Raw genomic sequence first — 27,146 nt, 5'->3', positions numbered from 1 at the left:
CACCCGTACTTTTTCTCAGTGCATTTCATGTTACAATGTGCTGAAACCTAGATGGCGCACCGCGCAGAAAAAATTGAAATCGCTTTGACGATACGCACGCTTAGAAAAAGTTACTCAGAGTTTGAGCATTACCTACTCATTTTCAAATGATACAAGGAAACGTCAAAAATTGAGTAGTTACCATCAATAATAATGAGTAACTCTTACTCTTACTCTAAATTAAGCAAAAACTCGTTTTTATGTTACTATTCGCAAGATCAGTCTAAAAGTTGTAGTAACCATTTGTAGCAACAGGTTCTATTTTTTGTTAGTGAGATCGCGTATTTCAAAAGTGAGTCGCTTAACACAAACGGTGTTGTGTCTGCAAAAACCACAATTTTTGGACTGTCCTCTTGGTAGTGCCATCGACGCAGTTATTGTGTCTAGAAGGGATCCGTACTGTGCTTCAGAATGGAAACAAATGTGCTCAAGTGTGGCATTTATGAGGAACAAGTGTCTGATTTGTTGTCTGAGCAGTACTGACATGTGTGTTAAGCTACGATTGACACACTACTCCAAGCGATCGCCGCTTGATATGATATCCCGAAGTTAGAAATTAATTGTAAACGGAATAATAAATAAACACAGTACGATTATTTTATGTGTTGCGTGTCAATTACTAAATATTTTAATACAATACAATTCAAAAAAGGAGCAATTTTTCGCAAATTTGGTATATGTGGAATAAAATTTCATTCAGAATTTAACTATTATTGGCACATGGGCAAATTAAGCATTACTCAGTAAATGAGTAGATTTTACCCAAAAATCGTTTCCAGTGGAACAACTCAAATTTGAGTAACTAAGGAGTTACTCAAAATTAGAGTTGTTCCTCTTTTTCTAAAGATGAGTGGGATCTTACTCATTTTTGAGTAACTATTTTTAAGCGTGCGATGTCTGACAGGCGACAGCCAAGACTGTTGTTTTCATCAATCGTGACAGCAAAGCATTAATGCAAAGGTTGTGAAGTTGCTTCCGTATAGGTAAAAATTTCGCCGTGAAGAGCTAGATAATCATTGATTGTTACGTTACGATTATTTTTTCTCTTGCGAACACTAGGTTTGTGTTTGCTATTTGATAAGATTTTAGCGTCGCCTTGGTTTTGTTTTCTGTGTTAAGCATCCCTTCCCGTTGCGTAGTTAATAGTGCAATGAGTTCCACGACAACACCTACGATTTGCAAGGATCTGGACGGCGACGACCGGTGGTTAAGTATACACAAACGCTTCGTGCAGGAATGCAAGGAAAAAGACCCCGATGTGATGTTCATCGGCGATTGTATTCTGGAGACGTTGCAGTTCACGGAGTACTGGAACAGCTACTTTGTGCCGATGCACTGCTTAAATTTCAGTATACGGAACGACTGTACGCAGAATGTACTGTGGCGATTGCAGAACGGAGAGCTGGAAAGTGTACGACCAAAAGTAATTGTGCTGCATGTCGGAACTAACAATATCGGTAATAATCCGGAGGAAGTTGCCGAAGGGGTTCTGGAAATTGTAGCTACCATTCGTTCAAAGTTACCGGAGGTATACGTTGTGATTCCGGTAAGCTCCATACTCATAACTCTGAATTATCAGTTGACTGCATTTTTTTAAATATTTTTTAGACTTTATTACCACGTGGACATCTGCCTAATCCGTTGCGGGAGAAAAACGCATCCGTGAATAGAATACTCAAGGAGCGTTGTGTTGGAATGAATAAAATCCAAATGGTGTCCGTAGATGGCGGGCTGATACAAAGTGATGGAACCATTAGTCATCACGATATGTTCGACTATCTCAATTTGACTAACATGGGCTGTAAAAAGGTGTTTGAACCGGTGTGGGATTTGCTGCACCAAATACTTACCGAAAACGAGAAAGAACGTGATTTGACACCTTCGGAATAATTGACATTGAGAGAAGGTTATTGAAAATTCGAGATTATGTACTCGGTATCTTATATTAACCCGCAACCGGTTTAAAATTGATTCCTTTGTTTTGTCACATATATTTGTGACTTTAGTAGTGACCACTACATTCCATTTCATTTATTGTACTATTCGTTAGTTATGATTGGGGAAATGGATTATCTTAAGTTCAATGCAGCTAATCGATATTATTTATTGTTTGTTTACAAAACGTATTAACTACTCATCACCATACATTTTATACAGCTCTAATATTTAAGTGAACCTAGAACGTATGATAAAAGTTATAAAAATATCGACACCCTTTTATTTTATCAAAATTTACATTTTCAGTTGCTGAAAATCAAGTGCTTCTTGTTAGTTTGTAACAATTTCGAAGAATATCTTCTGTGCTGGTAATTTTCAAAACCATTCCATCTTACCTCACAATTTTCTACTATACCAAATTAGACCTACGATGAGGATAGCTATGATCTCAAACTGAATAAATCACAATTATCATTAAGAGTCTAAATTGTCAATGATGAATAATATAAACTTTAAATCGTTCCAATTTTTTTTATACACAGTAAGCTTGGAGACTACCAACAAGAAATCGAAATAATCCGCATTACAGAAAATGAAAAATGAACGATTTCAGTGTAATTTAGGAAGCTTCTGTTATTGAAAATGTGTCTGTGAGATTTTCGTTTCATGTTTACAAGAAAATTATACTATTATTATTTATTAGTGGCATTAACCGTATGTCGGTTATTCGCCACGTACTCCTTTTCAATGAAATAGATTTTCAAGAACGTAAAACAACAAAAGCATGCCTCCCAAAGATGATGAAGCTCGATTTTGTATCGTGGCTAAGGGTAATATTAAGTAAAACAAATATATTATATAACATTGCGATGTATGGATGACGAAGAATAAAAATCTGTGCAGTTCATTTGCTATTTGAATGTTTTAATGAGTTCTCACAGCCGGAAATGTGAATGAATTTACTGAGCGTATAAATCTTCAATGTTCCCGAATGACAACGTGTAATAACTCGAAACCTTTTTGCGTTAATTTCGCATGTCCTTGACATAACCCAAGCAACAATTCCACAATTACTTGAAATATCCACTTTCTTGCTGCTTAAAAGTAAACGCGGAACTTTTGAGAACTTGAAAGTACAGTTCCGTGTGAACTTTCTAGCTGCATAGAAGCTGCGAACAATGTATTCTAGAAGCAGCTTAGAAGTTCGTTAAGTTGCGTCGCGTGAACTTTCAAGTGTGGATAATTACTTAAAAAATGGGCTGCTTAGAATACTATTGATAAACTTTGAAAGCTGCTTAAGCCAAATCAGTCCCTTTTGTCCGAACTTTTGGTTAGTTGGGAAGAGTTCAAAAAGAACTTGCAGTGTGTGTTGTGTGTGTGTTTAACCCATCCCAAGCCCCCCTGTCTGGCAGCGGTTTACAGAAAAAAACATGTTACCGTGTGTTTTGTTTACACATACAAATAACTTTAGTCCAGGACTTAGGGAGATGTTGACTCAATCGAATTTCGATGTCCCATTTCGTATACAGAGCCAATCGTGTTCTGAGGTCACCGTTTTATCGACCTGCTCCGCCTAATTGAAATGCTTGCGTCAAATGGATACAAAACATTACAGAAATACTTTCGATCTCTTGCAAATGGCAAGCAATCGTCGCGTATTTCGTTTGGGTGAATAATTAACATTTTCTAATCATTCATCATCATATTTTATAATTCATTCAATGTTTAATTTCTTATCGTATCGAAGCCTTACAAACCTTCAGTCTTCTGAACCCTTGGAATATAGTATGATATTGCACACTTCTGAATATTTTGTCTATAGCTGCTGCTGCATAAAACAGTAATAGGAACAGAATTACACAAGATATTATTAATTATAAGACGTATTTTGCTTTATGCGTCAAATTATAAGAGGATGATATGCCAAATGCTAATTTATGAATTGCAAGGAACGCTACAGACGGTTTTCATGAAAAACAAGTTAACAATTTAAAGTCACATTACGGGTTTAAATACACTTCAGCAATAGGACGTCAAGGCGAAATATTTGACCAACTTGAAGGATTTTGAATAATTTTCGCGAAAAATATCATGAATGGATTGAGGTCCAGGTGCTAAAGTTTTTAAAACATTAGAACCACTAAAAACTTTTTGTTTACTTATTGGCAGAAAATAATTTTGTATCACTTGTCCACTTGCTACCTACACAAATCGTTCGAGGGTAATTTCTGGTGAACTCGACGGATTGTGCAGTGTTTTTCGTGGAATAAAACCATAGCAACAACAAGTTGGAATTTTCTTCATTCGTTTTTTGTTTGTTTCCATTATAAAGGTTTTAACATTAAGGTCATTCACCTCTTCGGACCAGAAAAGTTTTCTGAACCTATGTGCGGGGCTGGGAATCGAACCCAGGTGGGCTGCGAGAAAGGTATCGATTTATCCATCACGCTATACCCGTTCCCATATTCGTTTTTGTAAATTTTTGTTGTTTTTTGAAATCCGAAAATCTAGAATTTTAACCAAAGGAAAACAAACAAAAAATTAACAATCAGCTAGATCCATTTGGTTTACAGTTTACGGTAGTTGTTTGACAGTTCAGCAATTACCGAACGATTGGTAATCAATTCAATTACCGAACGTTCAGCTGTTGAAAATTCGGTAAAAAATTACCGAATTCTGCAAAATGCAAGTGTGTAGGTTGCTATTGAATTTCATCCTGGCTTCCAGTTCCGGAATTATAGGATGAAGTGTGTTTAAAATGGCACAATGATCATTCAGAACGTGGGTGCAAAACAGAATAAAATTCTTCTTGAGTTGGCTCAACACTGTTTTAATTAGTAGGTAATATTAGTTTCTTACCATACGCAATAAACTAAGCGAACGGCTATACACATTTCCAGTTCCCGGTCCGAGAAGTAGTGGTCATAAAGTTCAAAACGGACTCATTTTTTTTTCGTAGATGTTTTAACCGATTTTTACCAAATTAGGTTCAAATTAAAGGAGTATGTTTGAAATTTCAAATCGTTATTTAGTGCGACGATGCAAAGGCAAGAAAAAATGTCATGAATTTGATATAACTGTTTACTAATCGAAAAGGTTGTGTTAGTTTATTTAAAAAAAAAAATCTAATTTTATTCAAGTTCGAAAAAAATAAACGTGACGGAAACCTCTAGTGAAATTTTTGAAAACATAAGTGATATGAGAAAGGCATCGGTATAGTGAGGTGGATTAAAACAGTTTTTCTTTGTACTTTCGCTTTACACATTATCGAAATGACGAAATAAGCAATGACTTCTTAATCGACTGCTCGTTTCTAGGTGCTCCAACAACCAGATTAGCAGTGACATTTCAACCAAAAGGTAAAATTAACCAACCAAAAGGTAAAATTAACCACGAAATGGTTTACAGCCTAAGAAGCACTGGTTATTTACTAGTTCTGTATATCCGAAAAACTTTAAGATTTAAATTTATATATTCAGTTATACAAGTTTTTATTTGGAAATAAACTGAAAATCAGCGCGGAAATAAAATCGAGAAAGAATAAGAAGAAAACGAATTGAAACTTTATTACATAGCTTCTCAATTAATTCCGATAGATTTCAGAACCAATCGATTGGAGGAATCGGTTGTTGCACAGAAGCTGGAATTCCTTCGGAAATCATTATGATTTCCACATGGAATTCCTAATGAAAATCTTTCGCAGATTCGGAATTGATTCGGAATTCATTCGGACTTGATAATGTGGGCGATTTCTAGGCATCTTTTGATTTCGGCAATCCGGCTAGCCAACTGCTGATTTCGGTAAACCAATTTAAGTGTGTGCCAATTGAAACGGGTCAAAACTCTAGTAGAATTTCAACCGGTAATGTCGATTGACACTTCCAGGAAATGCCAAAATAGTGTTGCTCTACATTAAAAGTAATCAGTAAGTTGCGTTACCCAGCGTGAATATTGCCGAGACGTCACGCCGTCCTAGTTTATTTTGTCGTGAGTACGACTTACTTTACTATGGGGTGCCTTTTCAAAATTTACCCTCTGAGAGAGTGATAAGTTTTTGATCGTGAATATCTCCGGTTGTATCTAACGAATCAACATAATTTTTGCTACATGCCATCGGAAATATGATCACAATTTTATGATGAAATATTCAGTTCTCTGACATAATCTCAAATAATTCAAAATGAAATTTTTCTGAAATGTTTGGTATAAACGTGTATCAAAGAGGATAATTCATATGGTGCGTTTGCCTTTCTCGTATTTTTAAAGCACATAGCTCAGTGATCTGTGAAAGGATTTATATAATCTAACTACCAATAGAAACGAAATTTTTCAACTTAAGCGTGTAAAGAAAAAGCATTGAAGTATTTCAATAGTACACTATTGAAAAACCTGTCTCATTTGACCCATGTCAACACCAGCCAATCAGAACGCGTTCTGAGGAAGAGAACAAAATATCTGCTGCTGTACAACAAATCATTCGAGAAAATGTTCCAAACAGTATATTTAATATCGTAGTGAGTTCCACAATTTGGTCCTTCTGAAAGCAGAAATGAATCCCGTACAGCATCCGGATAGTTTCTTTCAATGAAATGCAAATCCGAAATAAAATATCGAAATTAAAATTCTATATGCTGCTATTTTTATGGCCGAAGACCGCCCATTAGTGAAAAATCTAGAAACGAAATCAGGTAAAAACAAGCCTCTCAACAAAAATTGGATCAGTTTGGATTCTATCGCCACTGCGAGCAGATGTATTTTGTGTCGTTTGCAAAGCTAGTTTCGCTTCCGACAAGAGCGATTACGTCACAGCTGCCAGTCATTTGCATTGATGAAGAAACAACGGTGGAGAGCATTACACAAAATCAGCCGTTCTAATGGCTCAAAAGTTTTCTAAAGAACTATTGAGATTTGTTGTTCGCAAATCAAAGGTAAATATCCTCAGTTTAGTGCAAATCTAGAACTGCTTGGTTAGATTTGTGCATTTTTCGCTGTGTGAAATTCACAGTAATCGAGATCAAGTGAAGCCTTCTTTGTTTTTGCGAAAAATGTTCCAGAGTTTAATGTCGTAGAGAATTACGCAATTTAACCCTTCTGAATGCTATAAACGAATCCCTATAGCATATTGATAGTTTCGTTCAATTAATTAGGCCTATTGTATCATTGATCAACCTAGCGAATTAATGTTTTCTTTATTGGAAGATTATAATCGGTTGTAAACGCTACACCTACACCAACCATATCAGTATCGCACCCACGTACAACAGTTCAACCTGAAATTAGATGACGGAAGTCAGCGGCATCCATCGGAATTCGAATTCAACTCATCCGCTTTCATAAAAGGTTCTTTTCAGAGCCATCATTATTTTATTATAAAGAACTATACTGGTTATTTCATAATATTTGTGTTTCAGAATGTTAAATGTAACTAATCTGTACTTTAGTTTAGGTGCATCGTTTCAAATTCTACATACATTTTCATACAATTGATCAACTAATTGATATTCGGAAGTGTTAAGGAACATGTCAGTTGTTTTCGTATTCACGACATCCAATTATGTCTCTGACATTACCCACCCGCCTTTTCTTTTAAACACAAGTCTGCAGTAGATCGCAAACATCAATCAGAATAACGCCTACGTTGTTCAAATAAAACGTTTCAATTGATGATTGTTCAAAAACTATGATTGGCTCGTTCTTTTTCAAGCCTGGTGAGACAATCAAAGCGAAAGTGTAACTAAATTGAATGACTCAGTGTCGGAAAATAACCACCGATCTGTCAAAAATAACCATGCTTTCGAGCAGGGTAATTTTTTGACAACATCAAATCAACCGCTCGAGTGTGAAATTTAAACCAAAAGTTAAAAATAACCGCAAAATGGTTCACAGCCTTAGAGTACGCGTGGAACTTTTGGTAAATTTAAAGCACAGAATAAGTTCTGCGTAAACCTTCTCGCTTTATAGAAGTTGAATAATTTACTCTTTTACTACCGGAAAATCTCCGGAACATCCAGGCTTACCAATGAAAAATTTTGCTGCTTGCCGTTTACTTTAATGTACTTCTCGTCATCGATTACTACAGATTTCAGCTAATTTACCTGAAAGACTTGGGTCTCGTTGAATGATTTTACTACACGAGAAACGGTTGAATTGTCGATTTTCAATTGTTTCGTGATCCACATGTGGGACTGACCAGGATTTTACACGAGCGCGCCCATAACTTTTTGCACTTGGAAAACATCTTGATAACCACTTGATACTTGACAGATTCTAATGAAATGGTTCACATTTAAACAATACATTCTAAACTTGTTTCACTTTATATTTCATCATTTTTCACCCGTGCAGTTGTTCACGAAAGAAAGTGTTGCAACCTTCGTTTACAAACACTTTTTATACGTAACCTCTTTTTACGTACCTCTTTTTACGAACCAAATCCCAAATAACGTAAACTTTTTTTACGAACCAAATCCCAAATAACGTAAACTTTTTTTACGAACCTACTTCGTAAAAAGAGGTTTTGTCATTCATCGAAAGCGATTTCCGACTCCATGGAAACTACTACAATATAGGTATTTTTGGAACGGGTTTAAAGAGTAGATTCCGGAAAATGATGTTTGAGGTATTTTGGAAATCCAAGATGGCGACTTCCGGTTGATTGATATTCCTCGAAAACCCTTGCAATATGGGTATTTTTGGAACGGAATTGATGATTAGATGTCGGAAAATGATGTTTGAAGTGGTTCTGAAATCCAAGATGGCGACTTCCGGTTTGTCGATTTTCCTTGAAAACCCATACAATATGGGTATTTTCGGAACGGAATTGATGAGTAGATGTCAGAAAACGATGTTTGAGGTAGTTTTGAAATTTAAGATGGCGACTTCCGGAAGTCGCCATCTTGGATTTAAGAATCACCTCAAACATTGTTTTCTGACATCTACTCATCAATCCCGTTCCGAATATATCCATATTGTAAGGGTTTTCAAGGAATATCAAGAAACCGGAAGTAGCCATCTTGAATTTCAAAACTACCTCAAACATCGTTTTCCGACATCTACTCATCAATCCCGTTCCGAAAATATCCACATTGTAAGGGTTTTCAAGAAATATCAAGAAACCGGAAGTCGCCATCTTGGATTTCAGAACCACTTCAAACATCGTTTTCCGACATCTACTCATCAATTCCGTTCCGAATATACCCATATTGTTAGGGGTTTTAGGCAATCTCAATAAACCGGAAGCCGCCATCTTGGATTTCGAAACGAGCCCAAACATCATTTTCTTGCACTTACTCTTCACATCCGTTCCGAAAATAAACATATGATGCGCGGTTTCCACAATAATGACAAAAAACTTTTTTTACGAACCAAATCCCAAATAACGTAAACTTTTTTTACGAAGTACCTCTTTTTACGAACCCCCGTTTAGTTCGTAAATGGAGGTTTCGGTGTACAGAATTTATTTTCTAAATAGCTTTTTCTATGTTCGATTGTTCGCTGTAATTGTATCACTTATCTGAAGTAGTCTGCTAGATTATAGTCCATATCATGTTAATTTCGTAAATATTCTTTATATAGCTTTTCCGAAACTTTTTTTTCTTAACCGAAGCTCACAAAAGTAAACCAAATCTTTAAATGCACCCTTTTGGATATTAGCTAGCATAATTCAACGTTCGGTTGTGAGAAATGTCGTCGCGGAACGCGAACAGTACAATATATGTGAACGCAATAACTTGAAATATTTTAAAATTGTCTATTTCCTGTTTCAAATCAACAGCGTAAGATACCTAGTTTCATTTGATCGTATTTCAATGGCACCAAGCTATTTTGAAAATACTGACTTTTGAATCCGGTAACAGCGATATTGTTTAAAAAAACTTAGTAGTAGATAATGAAGGTATATCAGATTTTATTTTAATCAAATATGACAACCTTTTGATCTCAACGAACTCAGTTACATCGTTCATATCACTCGTTTCTCTACGCCTTGGTTAAGAAAACTAGTTTTGGAATTCTTAGCGACAGTAGGATCACTTGTCTTGTGCATTTACAAACTTGCTGAAAAGTCTATTGAAATAGAAGGTCTAGTTCCGCATCGCAATGTAGAACTCTGACTTGGATTTGCTTTGCCTGACCTTTCGCTACGAGGACGACCGAATGTTTAAACCATTGAATTATTCTTCTTAGAGGATCCGAGGGCGCGGAAACAATGCGAAAATGAACAGGAAAACCCCAAGCAACCGGAGTGGACGGTGAAGCGGAATATAATTTACCCGTGTTTATTGTCCCCTGTAGAGATTTATTCGTCCTATTGCATAGAACCGAGGGTCGGCTCTAGACAAAGCCTTCATCGTCTGCGCCTGGAAGCTCTTTATGTTCACCCCCATGCCACGGAGGTAACTACATCGGTATGAAAAACGCAGAAAGCCCTGAGACGGGAAATATTGCTTTTATTAATTTATAATTGCTTCTACTGACTTTTAGCTTTAGGAGATAAGGATGAAACGTTGGTATCAGATGGAATACATCCAAAGTTCATTGGTTCGTGAAATATTCGGAAAGGAAAAAATGTTTTTGGTCACACTTATAAAAAGTGAGGAGTTCAAGGTTCACCGCTAAATATGTAAATCTTGTTTTAAGGTATTCCTACAGTAACATAAACCAGTCAATACTTTGCGATTTTACTGTAGGAAAAATGCTTATTTACTACGCTTGAATAAACTAACATGGAGGAGAATGCAATGATACGAATTAACATGTAAACAAAACATTGATAGCTGTCAAACGATGTTCATTGGACTGATTTTGTAAGGTTATGTCATTTTCGTGCAAAACCTAATGGAATAATCATGCCTAGTCCGACATTATCAGATCCGAATCGATTTCGAATCAATTCCGAATCGGCGAGAAATTTTCATTCGGAATTCCATGTGGAAATCATGTGGAATTCCGAATCAATTCCAACTCCAGTGCAACAACCGATTCCGAATGAATTTCGCCTACAACCGGTTGATTCGGAAATCTGTCAGAATTTAGTGAGAAGATGCGGACAGAATTGTAAATTTGTCTTCTTCTTTCCCGATTTTGCACGTTTTCGTGCTGATTTTCAGTTTGTTTTTAAATGAATACATTACATAACTGAATATACACATTTAAATCTTCATGTTTTTCGGATATACAGAACTAGTAAATAACCAGTTCTTCTTAAAATTCTAACATGAACTGTTGAAATTTTCTGGAAATTAATAAAACGGCCTACCTTAGTCAGCATCATCCATTCCTCTAGCTGGAGTGTAGTGAAATGGCTTAAGTCGCCTAAATTTTACACTAACACATTCATAAATTTCGGGTAATTTTTCAAAAGGGCGTATAAGCAAGTGACAGTTTCTCTTTCATCACTCTCTCTTTCGATTATTGTGATGTGATTAAAAAGATTTTTTTTTGATATCACTATTCTGTTTGAAGGTCGAGTGTTTCGGGTATCATTTCATGCAAAGAGTTGAGTGATAAACGTGGAAAACGCTTGGTAATTAATAGAAGAGAAAGTAAACAAAGAGAAACTGTCACTTGCTTATACGCCCTTTTGGAAAATTAACCGAGAAATGAGCGAATATTCAATGACATTTATACCCGCTTGTGAGGAATTCTGGCAACCGTCAGAAAACTGGCTGCATTCCGGCTGCTGTCAAAATTGTTCAGGCGAAATTGCGTAATTATCTCGCCGTATGTGTCTTGTTTATTTCTCTCTTCCTTCTTTTTTTTTTTATTCGACCTTCGTTTGATGGTTGTCAATCCCGCATGTACATACAAAAAACGAATCTTGAGACGAGTTAAATGAGATTGAAATATGTGTATGTTTGGTAATGAGAAAGCACTGTTATTGGCAATAACATTTTCATAATAAGTATGTATGAAGGGCAATAATTTATTGCCTTTCATATGTACTTTTTAATGAAAAAATGAAACCAAGACACTAAATATGCAGAACCGATTCAAAACGGTTCTGCCAATCTTGTATGGCAAGAATCTGACAGAAACAGAACCGTTAATAACCGATAGGAGAAATTCTCTGCCGGAAACGGTTGTTGCATTGTTGCCAGACTTTTGCCACAATGGTTCAGAATCTGTCAATTTTTATGGCTGCGTCCTGTTGTTTACGCTCGTCTCTAACCACTTGTGCAGTTGTTTATTCGTTTTCATTAGTTTGTTTCGAAATGCGTGGACTTTCAGCAGAACATCAAAAAATTGTGTACAAATGGTGCACAGAACGCGGACTGTCACTGAGAAAGATAACAAAAATGGAAGGAGTAAGTGAAAAAACGTGCGAAATGCAATCAGGAAGTTCTGTGAGGATAACACCTTTGAGGATAAACGGGTCGAAAAAAAAATCCTGCTAACCCTCAGTTGGATAAACGTATACTGAAGGCGTTCGAGCAAAAGAAGGAGGTTTCAGTTCGGGATGTGGCCAAAAAAGTGGACACTTCGAAGTCAAATGTTCTTCGTGCTAAAGAACGTTTGAATCTTCAAACCTATAAGAAGCAGAAACAACCAAAACGTAGTTCGAAACAAGAAGCATCGATCAGGCGGAGGGTTCGAAAGCTGTACAATACGATTCTTGCTGGAAATTTGAATTGCATAATCATGGACGACGAAACCTACGTGAAACTCGATTACAAATTCTTGCCGGGACCACAATATTATACGGTGCGAGAAGGGCAAGTGATTTCGAAACCCTTCATCACCACTGCTTTAATGATCAGCGAAATATACATCAAGGAATGTTTACAACTTCTACCCATGATTCGAAGCCACAAGGATCCTGTTGTCTTCTTGCCAGATCTTGCTTCTTGCCACTACTCGAAATCAACGTTAGAATGGTATACTACCAAAAATGTCACTTTAGTCCCAAAAGACATGAATCCCCAAAATTGCCCACAGTTTCGACCAATTGAGGAATTTTGAGCATTAACGAAGGCACATCTTAGGAAACATGTCTCGGCAGCCGAAACCATTCAGCAGTTCGAAAAAGATTGGAAAAAAGTGTCAAAATTTGTCGGCAAGAAGTCTGTACGGAATTTAATGAGGAACGTTCGCAAGAAGATGCGCCAGCTAGTCTACAATGGCTAAGTAGAAAATGAATAATATTCTGTTGTTGTAGTCTAATATTATCAGTATATCGAATAAAATTTGAATATCTAACACTTGTGAATTATTTACAGCGAAATCAAAGTGCGTTCATACTTTCTGGGACAGTCTTTAAGACTAATTTTTTGTTTTGTTTTATTTCGCGGCCTGTTACTTCTACTTCGTTTAAAACACATGTGAATTCAATCGGAATAAAACAAAGCAAAAAATCTTCAATCTGTAATTGAACGAGAAATTAGTGGAATGTGAATGCAGCACTCAAAATAGTGTCGATCCCAATGACATCTGTACCCGTTCTCCATTTAAAATTTTACTAACAGTTTACGTGTGAGCCTGCCTGTTAATCTATCATCTGTGATATAGTTATTAAATTTTGGTAGTTACTTAAAGGACCATGAACACGGTGTTTTATTACGAGTAGAAAAGAAACCTACATATGTTGTATGATACTCTCAAAACTCGCCAACGTGCTTCTGGATTGGTCTAGATCTAATAGATAAATAATGAAAATTGTTTTGAGAAATTCTCGCTTCCGCAGCTACCTGAAAGGGGTGGTGCATTGACAGCAAATTGCTTTTACTGTAATTAATGTGCTCTTCAACCTGTCGGCTAGTCAGGAGTAGATTTTGCAAGCATCAGCAACATCTCACAATAGAGACGTTCAACTTTACTAAAAGTTTGAACATTATCCTTAAGATCTAGCAGTTTTTCGTTTACTCATGGCCTTTCTTGTGAGTTTATGAAAAGGATACAACACAGACAGGAAAGAAGAAACGGGTAGTATTTCGAATAGTTGCTACGCTCCTAACTGTAACAGCATGGTAGTGAGTCATTAACTTAGTGTGAAAACGTCAGCAGGTGCTTTTTCATTTTGTTGGCGCATTTTATGGTTTATGGTGGAAAATGGCGAACCCGTCGCGTCGCGACTTTGAAGCTGAAATTCATAATCAAGTGATGACTTTTAGCTAGCAGATAATTACTTTCCAGTATTTAACGATATCTGTCATATTAATAACAGTGACTATATTTCTGTTCCGAATACTTTCAAAAGCAGAGGTAAGATTGCAAAACATGTTTTTAGCTGTGCCAGTAATCCGAAAATTTTATCGTTAGTAAAAGAACACACTTCAAAAAGATTCTGTCTGTTATCAAAAATTTTCTAGTCATTGAGAAATATTGTACAGCTCGGAGCTGACCGTCAACTAATTATTCCATTTGTGCCGATGGACGCCGATTAAATGGCTTTCAAACTGAGTTGATAAGTGTTTATTACTCACCGTACCGCGTCCTTTGCTTCAAAAGTATCATCTACTTGAAAACGATTTGGTTACCATGCCATTTGAATTTCACACTACTATATAATCACGATTTAGACATGATAGAACCTAACGAAAAGCAAGACTATCCTTATCCCGTGAATAAATCCATTTAACTCTTTGATTAATTCTATGTAAAGACACTGAAGTTGGTTTGGAACTAAATGATGCGACCGTAATTGCGGATTATAACACTTTTTTCTACGGTGTAGATATGCCGTATGCTGGATTTATTTGCATTCGTTTGGTGTGAATTTCGCTCAGCGAAAAGTGCGCAACCTGTCAAATTATTCTAGATTTGCTCTATACTGATGATTTTTACCTTCGATTTGCAAAGAAGCAATCTTAATAGTTCTTTAGATAACATGTAGAGTCATAAGAACGGCTGATTTTGTGTAATGCTCCCCATCGTTTTCCACTTTCCGTTTTCTTTTCCTCCAATGCAAACGATCACCATCAAGATGACTAAATCGCTCTTGTTTTAAGTGAAACTGGCTTTGCGAACGAACCGCAACACATCTGCTTAGATTGCCGATCGATTTCAAACTGAACCAGTTTTGGCTAAGGGCTTTCTTTTTAGGTGATTTCGTTTGTAGCTTTTTCACTAATTGGCGGTCCCAACGGTCACAAAAATAGCAACAAATAGAATTTTGATGTCGATTATGTCTTTTCGGATTTGCATATTTCTGTGAAAGAAACTATCAAAATGTTGTACGGGACTCATTTCTGGCATTCAGAAGAACCAAATTGTAGAATTCTTTACGATATTAAGGTGACCATGGAAGCGATGGCAACCATGGAAATGGCAACCAAGAAACCGCCTACCCTCCAACTCCAACTTCCGTTATTTTGACCTTCTCTTGATGTCAACAAACCATTAAACACATTTTTTCTACGTGTAGGAGTAATTGGAATTGCTACTGAAATTTGGTGACATAATCGAATGAATGATTTGTGCGAAAATTTTTCGGACCATAATTGGAAGTTTCTTCTTAGAATGGTATTATTTTTCACTCACCTCAAGATTTCAACTGCTTTTTATAGCTCTGTGGCATAAGTAAGCTTTATGAAACACTTTTGGGTTGTTCTTCACTCAACTCATAGTTCTGGTTTTGAATTTTTCAAAAATGCATAAACAGGTAGTTTTATTTAGTTATTTTTAGGTATTTTTTATTTATTCCACAGGGCAAAAATGGCGGGAAGGATGGTTCGGAATGAAAAATAAGAAGCCAGTGGTCAGGTATGGTCTTAGGGTAATACCACCCTTTTATATTGGCAGTGATGCCATACATAATTAGAAAAAAAAACTTTTCAAAGCACCAAAAATGGTTTTATTTTCTATTAGTCGCACATGGATATAGTTAAAATTACGGATCAAAACCACTTTCGTACATCACTACCTAAAACTTCAATATATTCTTTTAATAATAACGATAACATTTCCCTTATTTCCATTTCGAAAAATTTCTTCGCCTCCAAGTTATCCGCAACTCTGTTGGCTTATTTACCATCGCAATGAAATGCAAAAAATAAATAAACAGTTGAAGTATTGCAGTCTATTCCAAGATCCTCATACACCTAAAAAAGGAAAACAGCACTCATTCGCGAAAATGAATAGAAAAATATATGGAATACGTTGATAGAGTGTGTTTCGGGTAGTGAGTAGGTGCGGGACTCATTAGTTCAGACAGTTGAAGAACTGTCAGAAGTGCCGGTTCAAAACAATACCACGGAATTTGGAAACTGTACTGGATCCAATCATTTGGTATCAATAGGTACACGTACATCTTGATAAAAACTCCACTATAGAAGCACAAGCATCGTTACATACGTGTAAAGCAGAAACATGCTTAATATTGTTTGTAAATTTCGGTAATCATACTGACAACATTTGTACTAGTGTTGTGAGAGGTGATATTTGTTTTGACAAAATTATACAAGATAAACTTGTCTGATAAATAATGTCTGAAAAACTATATTGTAAAAAAATATTTCTATTAAAAATTTATAAATTACGAAAAAATAAAAACAGCTTCCGTTTCGCTTTGTAATGTAAGAAAAATGCCAAGAATCAAGCGAAGCCAAACAGTAAACTATCTTCTTTGGCAATTATTATATTCTTTTGGTAACATGATTGCAATTTGTTAACTCCAGAATGAGCATGAAGATGACACAAGTCTCCTCTGTTTTGATTTTTGATAGGTGATTTGAATAGTTTCAATGTTTATATTTTGTTCTTGCAACTGCATTCCTTTCAGCACACAAATATTATTACTTTTTCCTTCTCTACTCACAAATATTATTAAGATATGAAAAAGTATTGTTTCACCAATACTTTTACATTTATTTTCCCTGGCTTCCACAGTCACCTTAAAAACTGTTCGGAACATTTTTCTCGAACGCGATGCAGCAAAATAATAGTTAACGTTTGTTTGGTGCAAATTTCGTACAGCGAAAAGTGCGGTAAATCAAATTATACAAGATTTGTATAGTTAGTTCTTTAGATAACATTTAGAGCCATTAGAACGGCTGATTTTGTATAATGTTCCCCATCGTTGTCTACTTTTCGTTTTCTTTTCCTCCAATGCTGGGTGAAACAATCACTTGTTTGAATCGAAACTCACTCATGCATTATATCACTGCACATTTACAACCCTATTTTTACATTGTTAATGTAAATTACACTAATCCTACATACTTTGAAGCAATGTGCATAAAATTTGCATTCAAAACGTAACTGAGCATTATTTTACAACAACCTTCCGCCGTGCTATATATCGACATTCAGTGCTATATTTTGGAGCAACGAAACTTTAATAATAACTATAAGAGTAATAATCCTATAAGAGTCTAATAATCGCCCTTTCCAGCTTTATAATAGCATTGTAAAAACGTGTGTAACTCCGTTGCATTTAGTCAAATTTTACGCGAATTCTTAAAGCTTAAATAATGTAAAGCTATTATGCGTCGTAATTACTTGGGTGTGTCGCCGAGTTTCAGTAAAAGCTAACTCACTGTTCGAAATTTCGGCAAACGGTTTTGCTGATCTCGGTATATTTGTTGTTTACTGACAAGTTCAGTATAATATAATGCCAAACTTCGGTAAAATAACGCGCTTTAGCGAGATATCAGCATATTACTTTAACGATTTTCAGAAAAGAGCATGTGGATTACTGAATGATTAGTAAAATCTTGTGTTGCCAATCTGATTCGGCATTTCATTGTTCCGAGCTCGAGAAACGATTTTGAGTCTGAACATTTTCATTGTTTAAACAATGTATACATAATAAACATGGTATTACTAACAATCTTATACCTTCTACCCTTCGTTTCGTGAAAGAATTAGAGAAAATACTCAAACAAGAAAAAAATTATTAGGAAATCAAATTTGGAGTCATTTCGTTACACTTTCGTGTCGTGAAATTTTGAAAATGCATCCAGGTGAGCATAGTAGAGAAAGATGTAGTCCTACGTCAAAAATAATAATAAGACGATTACGACACATGTACGATTATATCTCCGAAACTTGACGTGTCAGCCATACGACCTTCGAAATAGTCCCACAGCCCAATTTCAATTATGGATAAAAATGAGCGGTAATGATATATAATGATATAAGTGAAGTTTAAGTCAAAGTTTGTTGAAATCGGTCATGCCATCTCTGCAAAAATTGAGCGGTAAAAAAACCAACTCGCTTTGTCGGTTACAACTCTAATACCGTTATATCTCCGGAAACAGAAATGACATTATCGGGTAACTAAACGGTGTACTAGTGAAAATCTTTACTTACTCTAATTCATTCCCATTCTTCGGGTGTTTTTTAATATAATATCCTCAGTTATTGGCGGTATGACGCCAAAAAGCCTATAAAACTAAATGACACGACAACGTCGTAAAACGTATAAAGTAGGGTTTGGCGTTCATACAATTATCTCCACCCAATGCAGTTCAATTCCCGTAACTTTAACACCACAGCCTGCCTGTGTTTATTCAGTAAACCCTAATTGACAAACTCTGATATAGAAAATCAACAGTTCATCTGATATTTTGAAATTCATCCGCAGCATTATTTGCAGAGACATAAATTATCCTTGAAACGCTAGCGACAGTTTTCATGATGACAATTTGTGTTCGTTTCGTGCGAAAAGCATTCGTCGATTACCATTTATAGTGTCCCTCGGCCATGGCTATTCCCTGCTTCTGCGTTCTGCGATTGTTGATCTCCCACCGATACAATAATGCTTAATTATTCAGCTTTGTTGACTTTTGTTCCGAAAATTTTGAATAATTTACGGATCAAAAATTATTCATAATTATTATTCATCGACACGCACTTTGTCCTACCGCTTCCGTTGACTGGTGGACGTTTGTTGCCGCCGGGATTTAAAAGCATTACGTGAGTAGGCACTTACTTCGACAGCTAACGGTCCACTTATCAGTATCATTATCAGCCCGTCAATCGATGGGGATCGCGAATATGACGAAGGAAGGAAGGAGGCAGCCTGATACAACGGACGCCATCAGGGTTCCCGCTAAACCCCCATTCCCCCATTCCGCATTTCTTTCTTTCGAGTCAGGAAAAGTGACATCATCATTATTCGGCCATCAGCAACAGTTCTCTCTCTCGGGTGGTGCCTTGAAACGAGATCATCATGCGGGTTGCAGGAAAACGAGCACCGAGTCCCAACTCACAGTGTCACAGAATCGAACGACCAACAGTCACAATCATTGTGGGTGGCCATGACGAAAATATCCTTTATCACATCCGCACATCACGTGTATGCATGGAGCTATAGCGAAGGTCGATAATCCAGTTTCGAGTACGTGCGAGGGCTGAAGTGTAATCGTTGTATCACTATGTACGAAACACTTGCACCCGTTTAGTGGACAAACGGATGGCTACAAATGGGAAGTGTGGCTCAGTGATAGTGTAGGTAGTATCTTAATGACCATCCCGACATGGATGGCTCTAACCGTCTCGATGTTGCTTGTTTAGTTTCGATGTTGGTGTCATTTTTATGGTTATTAGTTTCGTTAGATTCAGGACTGCATGTGCCTAGGGTATCATGGATTGCAAATGCAATAACGTTAAGAGGGTTATTTTGGGATTGACCACAATAATCCGGTAAAGCTGTGAAATGCAGTTGTAATCAATTATTTGCAACCGAATTGCATTTTATGTGACAAACTACTATTTTCCTACTGCGCATCATCTGCTGCTTGCTTCGTTAGTGTTCTTATTCGGCGCATACATTTCAATAATTTGAGGTACCCTGAAAAATTCTAAAAGGTTTTGAAAAATGAATTTTTTTAACTCCCTGTAGTAATGCGTATTTGTTTTGATTCCCATTGCTTGGAAAATTGCTGGAAGATTTTTCTCAAAGCGATAGCGAAGAAAAATATAAATATTTCAACATTCAGAGAATTTTCAAGCGACAAAAGTGAACATTTCCCATTTTCGTACCATCCTAAGGTGTTCACTGTAACGATTTGTGATTATAAAGAAAAAAACCTGATTTAATCTACCTAGTGGTGTTACGATGCCTTTTTCATAGAGCTCATGTTTTCATTAATATTATTGAGGGAATCTATAAAAAACCTTTCTTTAAATATTAAATAAGAACAAAAAAGACTTTTTGGACCTTTTGTGTTTTGAAAAGTTTTAACCCAAGTTAATAGAAATTCTTCGATTTTGGCATTTTCGCTCTAAATGACGATTTAAAATTTTAAACACATCTCACCCTGTTGTTCCGAAACCGGAAGTGAGATCTGAACAAAGATCAAAAGAAGTCTATTTTCATTGAACTTGACCTTTGAGCCGAAGTTTGTAAAAATCGACTCAGCTGTTTTTGAGAAAATGAAGGAGGTTCCGTTTTTGAATTTTCGACTGTAGTTTTTGGTACTTCTGGAGCTGGATGCTGGGAACCAGTAAAGCTGAAATCGGTCCGTTTGACCAGCAGCTAGCATTGCAACGGTTTATAACCAAATTTAGAAGAATATACGTTTTCTGCATTATCGCTCTATATGACAGGTTGCAATTTCATGCAAACTATTAAAGCTTTTGAAAATTGGATTAGCGGTTTTTTAGTTCATTTTGCACATACTTACCTTACCTTACCTAACAGCTATAGGCCTGGGGTGTCCTTTGCTGTATCAAGAATACGCCTCCACATAACTCGGTTTATGGCTGCTCGTCGCCAGCCACGCATGTCACGGACGCTTCTGAGATCATCCTCCACTTGATCGACCCACCTCGCTCGTTGCACTCCTCTTCTTCTTGTACCAGTCGGATTAGATTCAAGAACCATTTTCACTGGGCTGTCGTCCGACATCCTTATGACATGCCCAGCCCATCGTAGACGTCCGATTTTAGCTGTCCGTACGATAGGTGGTTCTCCTAGCAGCTGTTGCAATTCGTGATTCATACGCCGTCTCCACGTTCCGTCTTCCATCTGCACTCCGCCATAGATGGTCCTCAGTACCTTTCTTTCGAAAACACTGAGGGCGCGTTGGTCCTCTGCCAACATAACAGTTCGACTGAAAAGTTCGTATCGTTTAATAGAAACACACATTTTTTTGCCAAAATTCGTTTTTATTATTCAACATAATTGCCATCAGAGGCGATACAGCGATTATAGCGATCTTCCAACTTTTCGATACCATTTTTGTAGTACTATTTGTCCTTTGCCTCAAAATAGGCCTCAGTTTCAGCGATTACCTCTTCATTGCTTCTTAATTTTTTACCAGCGAGCATTCTCTTGAGGTCTGAGAACAGGAAAAAGTCACTGGGGGCCAAATCTGGAGAATACGGTGGATGAGGGAGCGATTCGAAGCCCAATTCGTACAATTTCAGCATGGTTTTCATCGACTTGTGACACGGTGCATTGTCTTGATGAAACAAAACTTTTTTCTTTTTCAAATGAAGCCTTTTTTTTAAATTTCGTCCTTCAAACGCTCTAATAACGCTATATAATAGTCACTGTTGATGGTTTTTCCCTTTTCAAGGTAGTCTATGAAAATTATACCATGCGAATCCCAAAATACAGACGCCATAACCTTACCGGCCGATTGTTGAGTCTTTCCACGCTTTGGGTTCGGTTCATCGCGTGCAGTCCACTCAGCTGACTGTCGATTGGACTCCGGAGTGAAGTGATGGAGCCATGTTTCGTCCATTGTTATATATCGACGAAAAAAATCGGTTTTATTTCGATATAACAGCTCCAAACACTGCTCAGAATCATCAATTCGTTGTTGTTTTTGATCGATTGTGAGCTCATACGGCACCCATTTTGCACAAAGCTTTCTCAAATCCAAATATTCGTGAATAATATGTCCAACACGTTCCTTTGATATCTTTAGGGTGTCAGCTATCTCGACCAACTTCACTTTACGGTCATTGAAAATCATTTTGTGGATTTTTTTCACGTTTTCATCGGTAACAGCCTCTTTTGAACGTCCACTGCGTTCATCGTCTTCGGTGCTCATATGACCAGTACAAAATTTTGCAAACCACTTACGAATTGTTGCTTCGCCCGGTGCAGAATCTGGATAACACTCATCAAGCCATTTTTTGGTATCGGCGGCACTTTTTTTCATCAAAAAGTAGTGTTTCATCAACACACGAAATTCCTTTTTTTCCATTTTTTTCACAATAACAAAAGTAGCTTCACTCAAAATGCAATATCTCACAAACTAATAATCAGACAGCTGTCAAATTTATACACGTATCTTTTGAAGGTTGGTACTAACTGAAAATGGTATGGATTTAATTCTAGTGGCGCCCTCTCATAGAAACGATACGAACTTTTCAGCCGATCTGTTAGTCCAGGTCTCGTGGCCATAGAGAACAACCAGTCTAATGAGCGTTTTGTAGATGGTCAATTTCGTGCGGTGATGTACTTTTCTCGATCGAAGGGTTTTTCTGAGTCCAAAGTACGCACGATTCCCTGCCAAAATACATCTCTGTATTTCTCTGCTGGTATCATTATCGGCGGTCACCAGTGAGCCCAAATACACAAACTCGTCAACCATCTCGATATCGTCACCGTCTATCATTATTCGTGGTGGGAGGCGTAATGTTTCTTCTCTAGAGCCTCTTCCTCTCATGTATTTTGTTTTCGACGCATTTATGACCAGTCCGATACGCCTAGCTTCAGCTTTCAGTCCGATGTAGGTTTCCGTCATCTTCTCAAGGTTACGTGTCACAATATCAATATCGTCAGCGAAGCCAAAAAGTTGTACGGACTTTCGGAAGATCGTGCCACTCGTGTCGATCCTCGCTCTTCGAATCATACATTCCAAGGCAATATTGAATAAGATACAAGAGAGTCCATCACCTTGCCGTAGCCCTCTCCGAGATTCGAAGGGACTCGAGAGCGTCCCAGATACTCGGACGTAGCACATCACTCTATCCATCGTTGCTTTGACCAATCGCGTCAGTTTATCCGGGAAACCGTATTCGTGCATGATCTGCCATAGCTGTTCTCGATCGATTGTGTCGTATGCCGCTTTGAAGTCAATGAATAGGTGATGCGTGGGTACGTTGTATTCACGACATTTCTGGAGTACTTGTCTTATTGCGAATATGTGATCCGTAGTGGCGCGGGCTCCAGTAAATCCCGCTTGGTACGGCCCTACAAATTCCTTAGCTATTGGTGATAGACGACGGCAAAAGGATTTGGGAGAGTAACATACTGTATCTGTGTATCGTATCGTCTGTATCGTTCCTCGTTCGCTCTAGTGCGGTGTTGTGGCATCCTCGCCCTTGCTGCATTCTTCTCTTCGATCAACTGCTGACATTCGCCGTCAAACCAGTCATTTCCTCGATTCGATAACTTCGTACCTAGTACGGTTGAAGCAGTGCTACTCACGGCGGATCTTATATTCCTTCAGCCGTTTTCAAGAGTCGCCGCGCCAAGCTGCTCTTCCGTTGGTAGCATTGGCCCCAGTTGTTGTGCGTATTCCTCTGCAGTACGAACGCTACGTAGCTACTCGAGATTGAATCCCGGCGTTCCTGTGCGACGAGTGTTGTGCACCGTCGATAGTTTTGAGCGCATACAAACTGCAACAAGGTAGTGGTCAGAAACAATGTTGGCACTGCGGTAGGTGCGGACATTGCTGACGTCGGAGAAGAATCGCCCGTTGATGAGAACATGGTCGATTTGATTTTCCGTATGTTGATAAGATGGCATTGTGGATATCTTTGCCGGGGAAGAAAGTGCTTCGAACTACCATTCCTCGGGAGGTTGCAAAGTTCACGCATCGTTGGCCGTTGTCGTTTGTTACCTCGTGCAGGCTCTCTAGCCCGATCACAGGCCTGGACATTGCCTCCCGGCCTACCTGAGCATTCATGGCGCATCTTGCCCAACACTACAAATCCCGTTCCTACAACGCTGGTTGTCCCGCAGCTCTGGAAGAAGGTAGCCGCTCGATGCCCACTTTTCCACACCTTCTGTCCCGTCCGACAAAGTTCCTACAATGTTACGACATCGAAGTCGCGGAGTTGAAGCTCATCATGCAGCATTCGGTCGTACCCTGGGAAGCCAAGTGATTTGCAGTTCCATGTGCCAAGCTTCCAATCGTAATTCTTATTTCATCGCGTAGGTCTTTGCCGATTATTCCGAGTCGTATTTATATCCTGATTATTCGTAACAAGTGTTTTCCGGGCGACTTGTTAGGCCTGCACCAACCTCCTGTCTCGCCGGAGGGCCATCGTGTCAGCACTGTTTAGAGTCCCACACTGACACAAGGACGGTAATTAGCCGCTCCTAACATGGAGAACAGGCGCTGTTTCGAGCTGCCCCAACATGGGGAACAGACGCTCGGGTAGGCTTGCTCTCTGTAAAGAGAAAGCAAGCCCCCCCCACTTCCCTGTCAGCATACGACCAAGGTCCCACCAGGGTTGGTTACCCGATCTTTCCTATGGTTACTCGCACCCGAGCCGGCACCGCGGGGAAGTAGGTAGAGAAGTTACTGGATAAGAAGCTATGAGCCACATTGGGGCCTGAATTGCGCATTGTCCAGTCGTTTACCAACCTCATTTTGCACATTTTACCCCATAACTCTGAAACCAGAAGTCGGATCCAGATGAACTTCAATTAAAACACTTTGAATCTAAGTTGAAGGAAATCGGCGAGCGGTCTATGTGAAAATGGAGTTCCCTTTTTATTCGTTTTGTTGCATTTTCTACCTCGTTGCTTTAGAACCAGAAGTTCATTCCGGGTAAAATTCAATATGAACCTATGAAAGCCCTTTCATTTAAATCTAAGTTTTTTACAATCGGTCCAGATATCTCCGAGAAAATCGAGTACATATTTTTGTCACATACACACATACATAAACAAAGGCACATATACACAAATATATTTTGTGTAATCGACGAACTGAGTCGAAAGGTATTTGACACTTGGCCCTCTTAGCCTAGGTTCAAAAGTAGTTTTTCGCGTGAATATTCTCAATTGTGTTTAGTTTTTATGAACTTATTTTTAAGACCGTCGTTTTGAATGAATTGTAATTAAAATTTTGAAACTGCAAGACGAATCGAAGATAGAAATTGTATGCAACCTTCAAATTATTTCTTTCAATCTAAACATGTGACAATGGGGACGGATATAGCGTGATGGGTAAGTCGATGCCTTTCACGCAGCCCGCCTGGGTTCGATTCCCAACCCCGCACATAGGGTCAGAAAGTTTTTCGGGCCCGAAGAGGTGAATGACCTTAAGGTTAAAACCTCTATAATCAAAAAAAAAAAAACAAATAAACATGTGACAATCGATTGAGCATTCCATGAGATGTAGAAGTTTAGGTTCTTTAAAGTATTTGTCATTATTTATGGTATTTTCAGATACCAGCATAACTAAAAATAGTTCGTTTGTCCATGAATTAGTATGACGAATAAATTGTAATAGTTTTGAGCCCAACTTTGAAAATTCTTTGTATTGTCATCTTCTATAATTGTTTGAATTTTAAAAACTCATCACCCTGTAATTTCAAAATTGGAAGTCGGAATCGGATAAAATTCAACAATTTTGTATTTTGCCATAAGTTTGTTTTAATTTGAATTTTTTTAATTTGAATAATTCACCTTCCGTGATCGAAAACCGAATACCGAATTAAACTGAAATAAGTTTATTTGGTCGTCGACTCTAAAAAACTGTTAACTCGATAAATTTATGTGAAATGTTTACATCAATCACCCTGTATTTCCTGAACCGGAAATCGAATATGATTGAAAAACAGTTTTTATGGGATCCTAAGACCCTTTATTTGAATGTTAGATGGACGAAATCGATTCAGCCATCAACTAGCAATATGAGTGACATTATTTTAATTTCATTACATATATCACTCTGTTGTTCCGGAACTAGAAGTCGGATCCAACTGAAATTCAGATACCTTATATGGGAGCATAGGATTGTTCATATGAGTCAAAGTTTATAGAAATCAGTTAGGTCATCTCCGAGAAAAACTAATGAAATTATTTTTCACACACTGCTTATCTCGATGAACTACTTCGATTGATATGAGGGTGTAAGAAGTTGTGTTCTTCTAGCAATTATTGTTGCAAGCAGTATAAATTAGTATAAATATGAAATTGTTTTGCCATCTTTCTAATACATATGTCATGTTCGAACGATTATGTTGCATAAACGAACCGTGCTAAAATCGAAACGTCATGAAAAAAATTACCGTGCATAGTGCTAAGTGCTAAGAAACAATAGCATAAAACAGTATTGAAAATCGTGTTTTACTTTGTTCCGAAACATCGCTTTATCAACAGTTTCACTTTTTCTGTGTAAAAAAAAGAACGAAACATACAGAAAAAGTGAAACTGTTGAATACATTCCACTAACAGCTCCAGGTAAAAAATAGATTGCTTTATCATCAAGTGCATGAAACTTCCAGTCATTCCAGGACAATTTTACCATGGAACAGTACACACTAAAAGAACGCGCTGAAATTGTTCAGATTCACATTCAAAGCAACTTCTTAACTGTGATAGCCAAATCGTGCGGTAAATTTTACGTTAAATGGATGCTATGATAAACAAAATTGTCGGTTCTATGCCACTGAAAACCCTCCATTAATTGAGGAACAGTCTCTATACGACCAAAAAGTTACAGTTAGCTGTGGTGTTTCCCTATTTTTTCCACGACGATGATGGAGCACCGAAAACTGTTAATGGCGATCGTTATTGTGCTATGATAAATGATGTTGTGTTGCCAATGCTCGTGAAAATGTTTTGCATGGCTTCTGGTTTTAACAGGACTATGCAACATGTCATACAGCTCGACTAACAATCGATTTGTTACGACCATTGTTCCCCGGAAGAGTCATATCGAAAAACAGCAATTTTGACTGGTCCACTGGAATTACCCGATTTGACGCCACCAGACTTTTTTGTGGGGTTATTTGAAATCCAAGATAAGCCAAGAACCATAGATCAACTCAAGGACAACATACGACGTGAAATCACCGCCATATCGACCGATACATTGGCCAAAACGATGGAAAACGCCGAGAAAAGGGAAAATTTTGAACTCAAAATTGAACTTGAACCAAAATAAATTATAATCAAAAGAAATTTTTTTTTTGATATATTTTGTTCAGAAACAAAGCTTCCATTTTAAATGGCCCAACCTGTACATTAGAAAATAAAGTGAACTCCATTTAAAGATTTTGACCACTATTTTCGATACTTCCGAAAGCGA

At 37.5% G+C, this 27,146-nt stretch overlaps 1 protein-coding gene across 1 annotated transcript; it reads left to right on the top strand.

Annotated features, from left to right (window-relative positions):
* The first annotated feature begins 932 nt into the window (after positions 1-932).
* On the top strand, positions 933-2,884 carry LOC131425314 (platelet-activating factor acetylhydrolase IB subunit beta homolog). Its single transcript, XM_058587108.1, has 3 exons — positions 933-1,022; positions 1,099-1,585; positions 1,648-2,884. The coding sequence occupies exons 2-3, from the start codon at positions 1,190-1,192 to the stop codon at positions 1,927-1,929; spliced, it is 678 nt and encodes a 225-aa protein (XP_058443091.1). The 5' UTR covers positions 933-1,022; positions 1,099-1,189; the 3' UTR covers positions 1,930-2,884.
* Positions 2,885-27,146: the final 24,262 nt, after the last annotated feature.

Source organism: Malaya genurostris, chromosome 1 (genome assembly GCF_030247185.1).
Source record: "Malaya genurostris strain Urasoe2022 chromosome 1, Malgen_1.1, whole genome shotgun sequence".
Classification (NCBI taxonomy): Eukaryota; Metazoa; Arthropoda; class Insecta; order Diptera; family Culicidae; genus Malaya; species Malaya genurostris.
The sequence above is the reverse complement of the archived record's forward strand: the minus strand, read 5'-3'. Positions and strand labels throughout refer to the sequence as shown.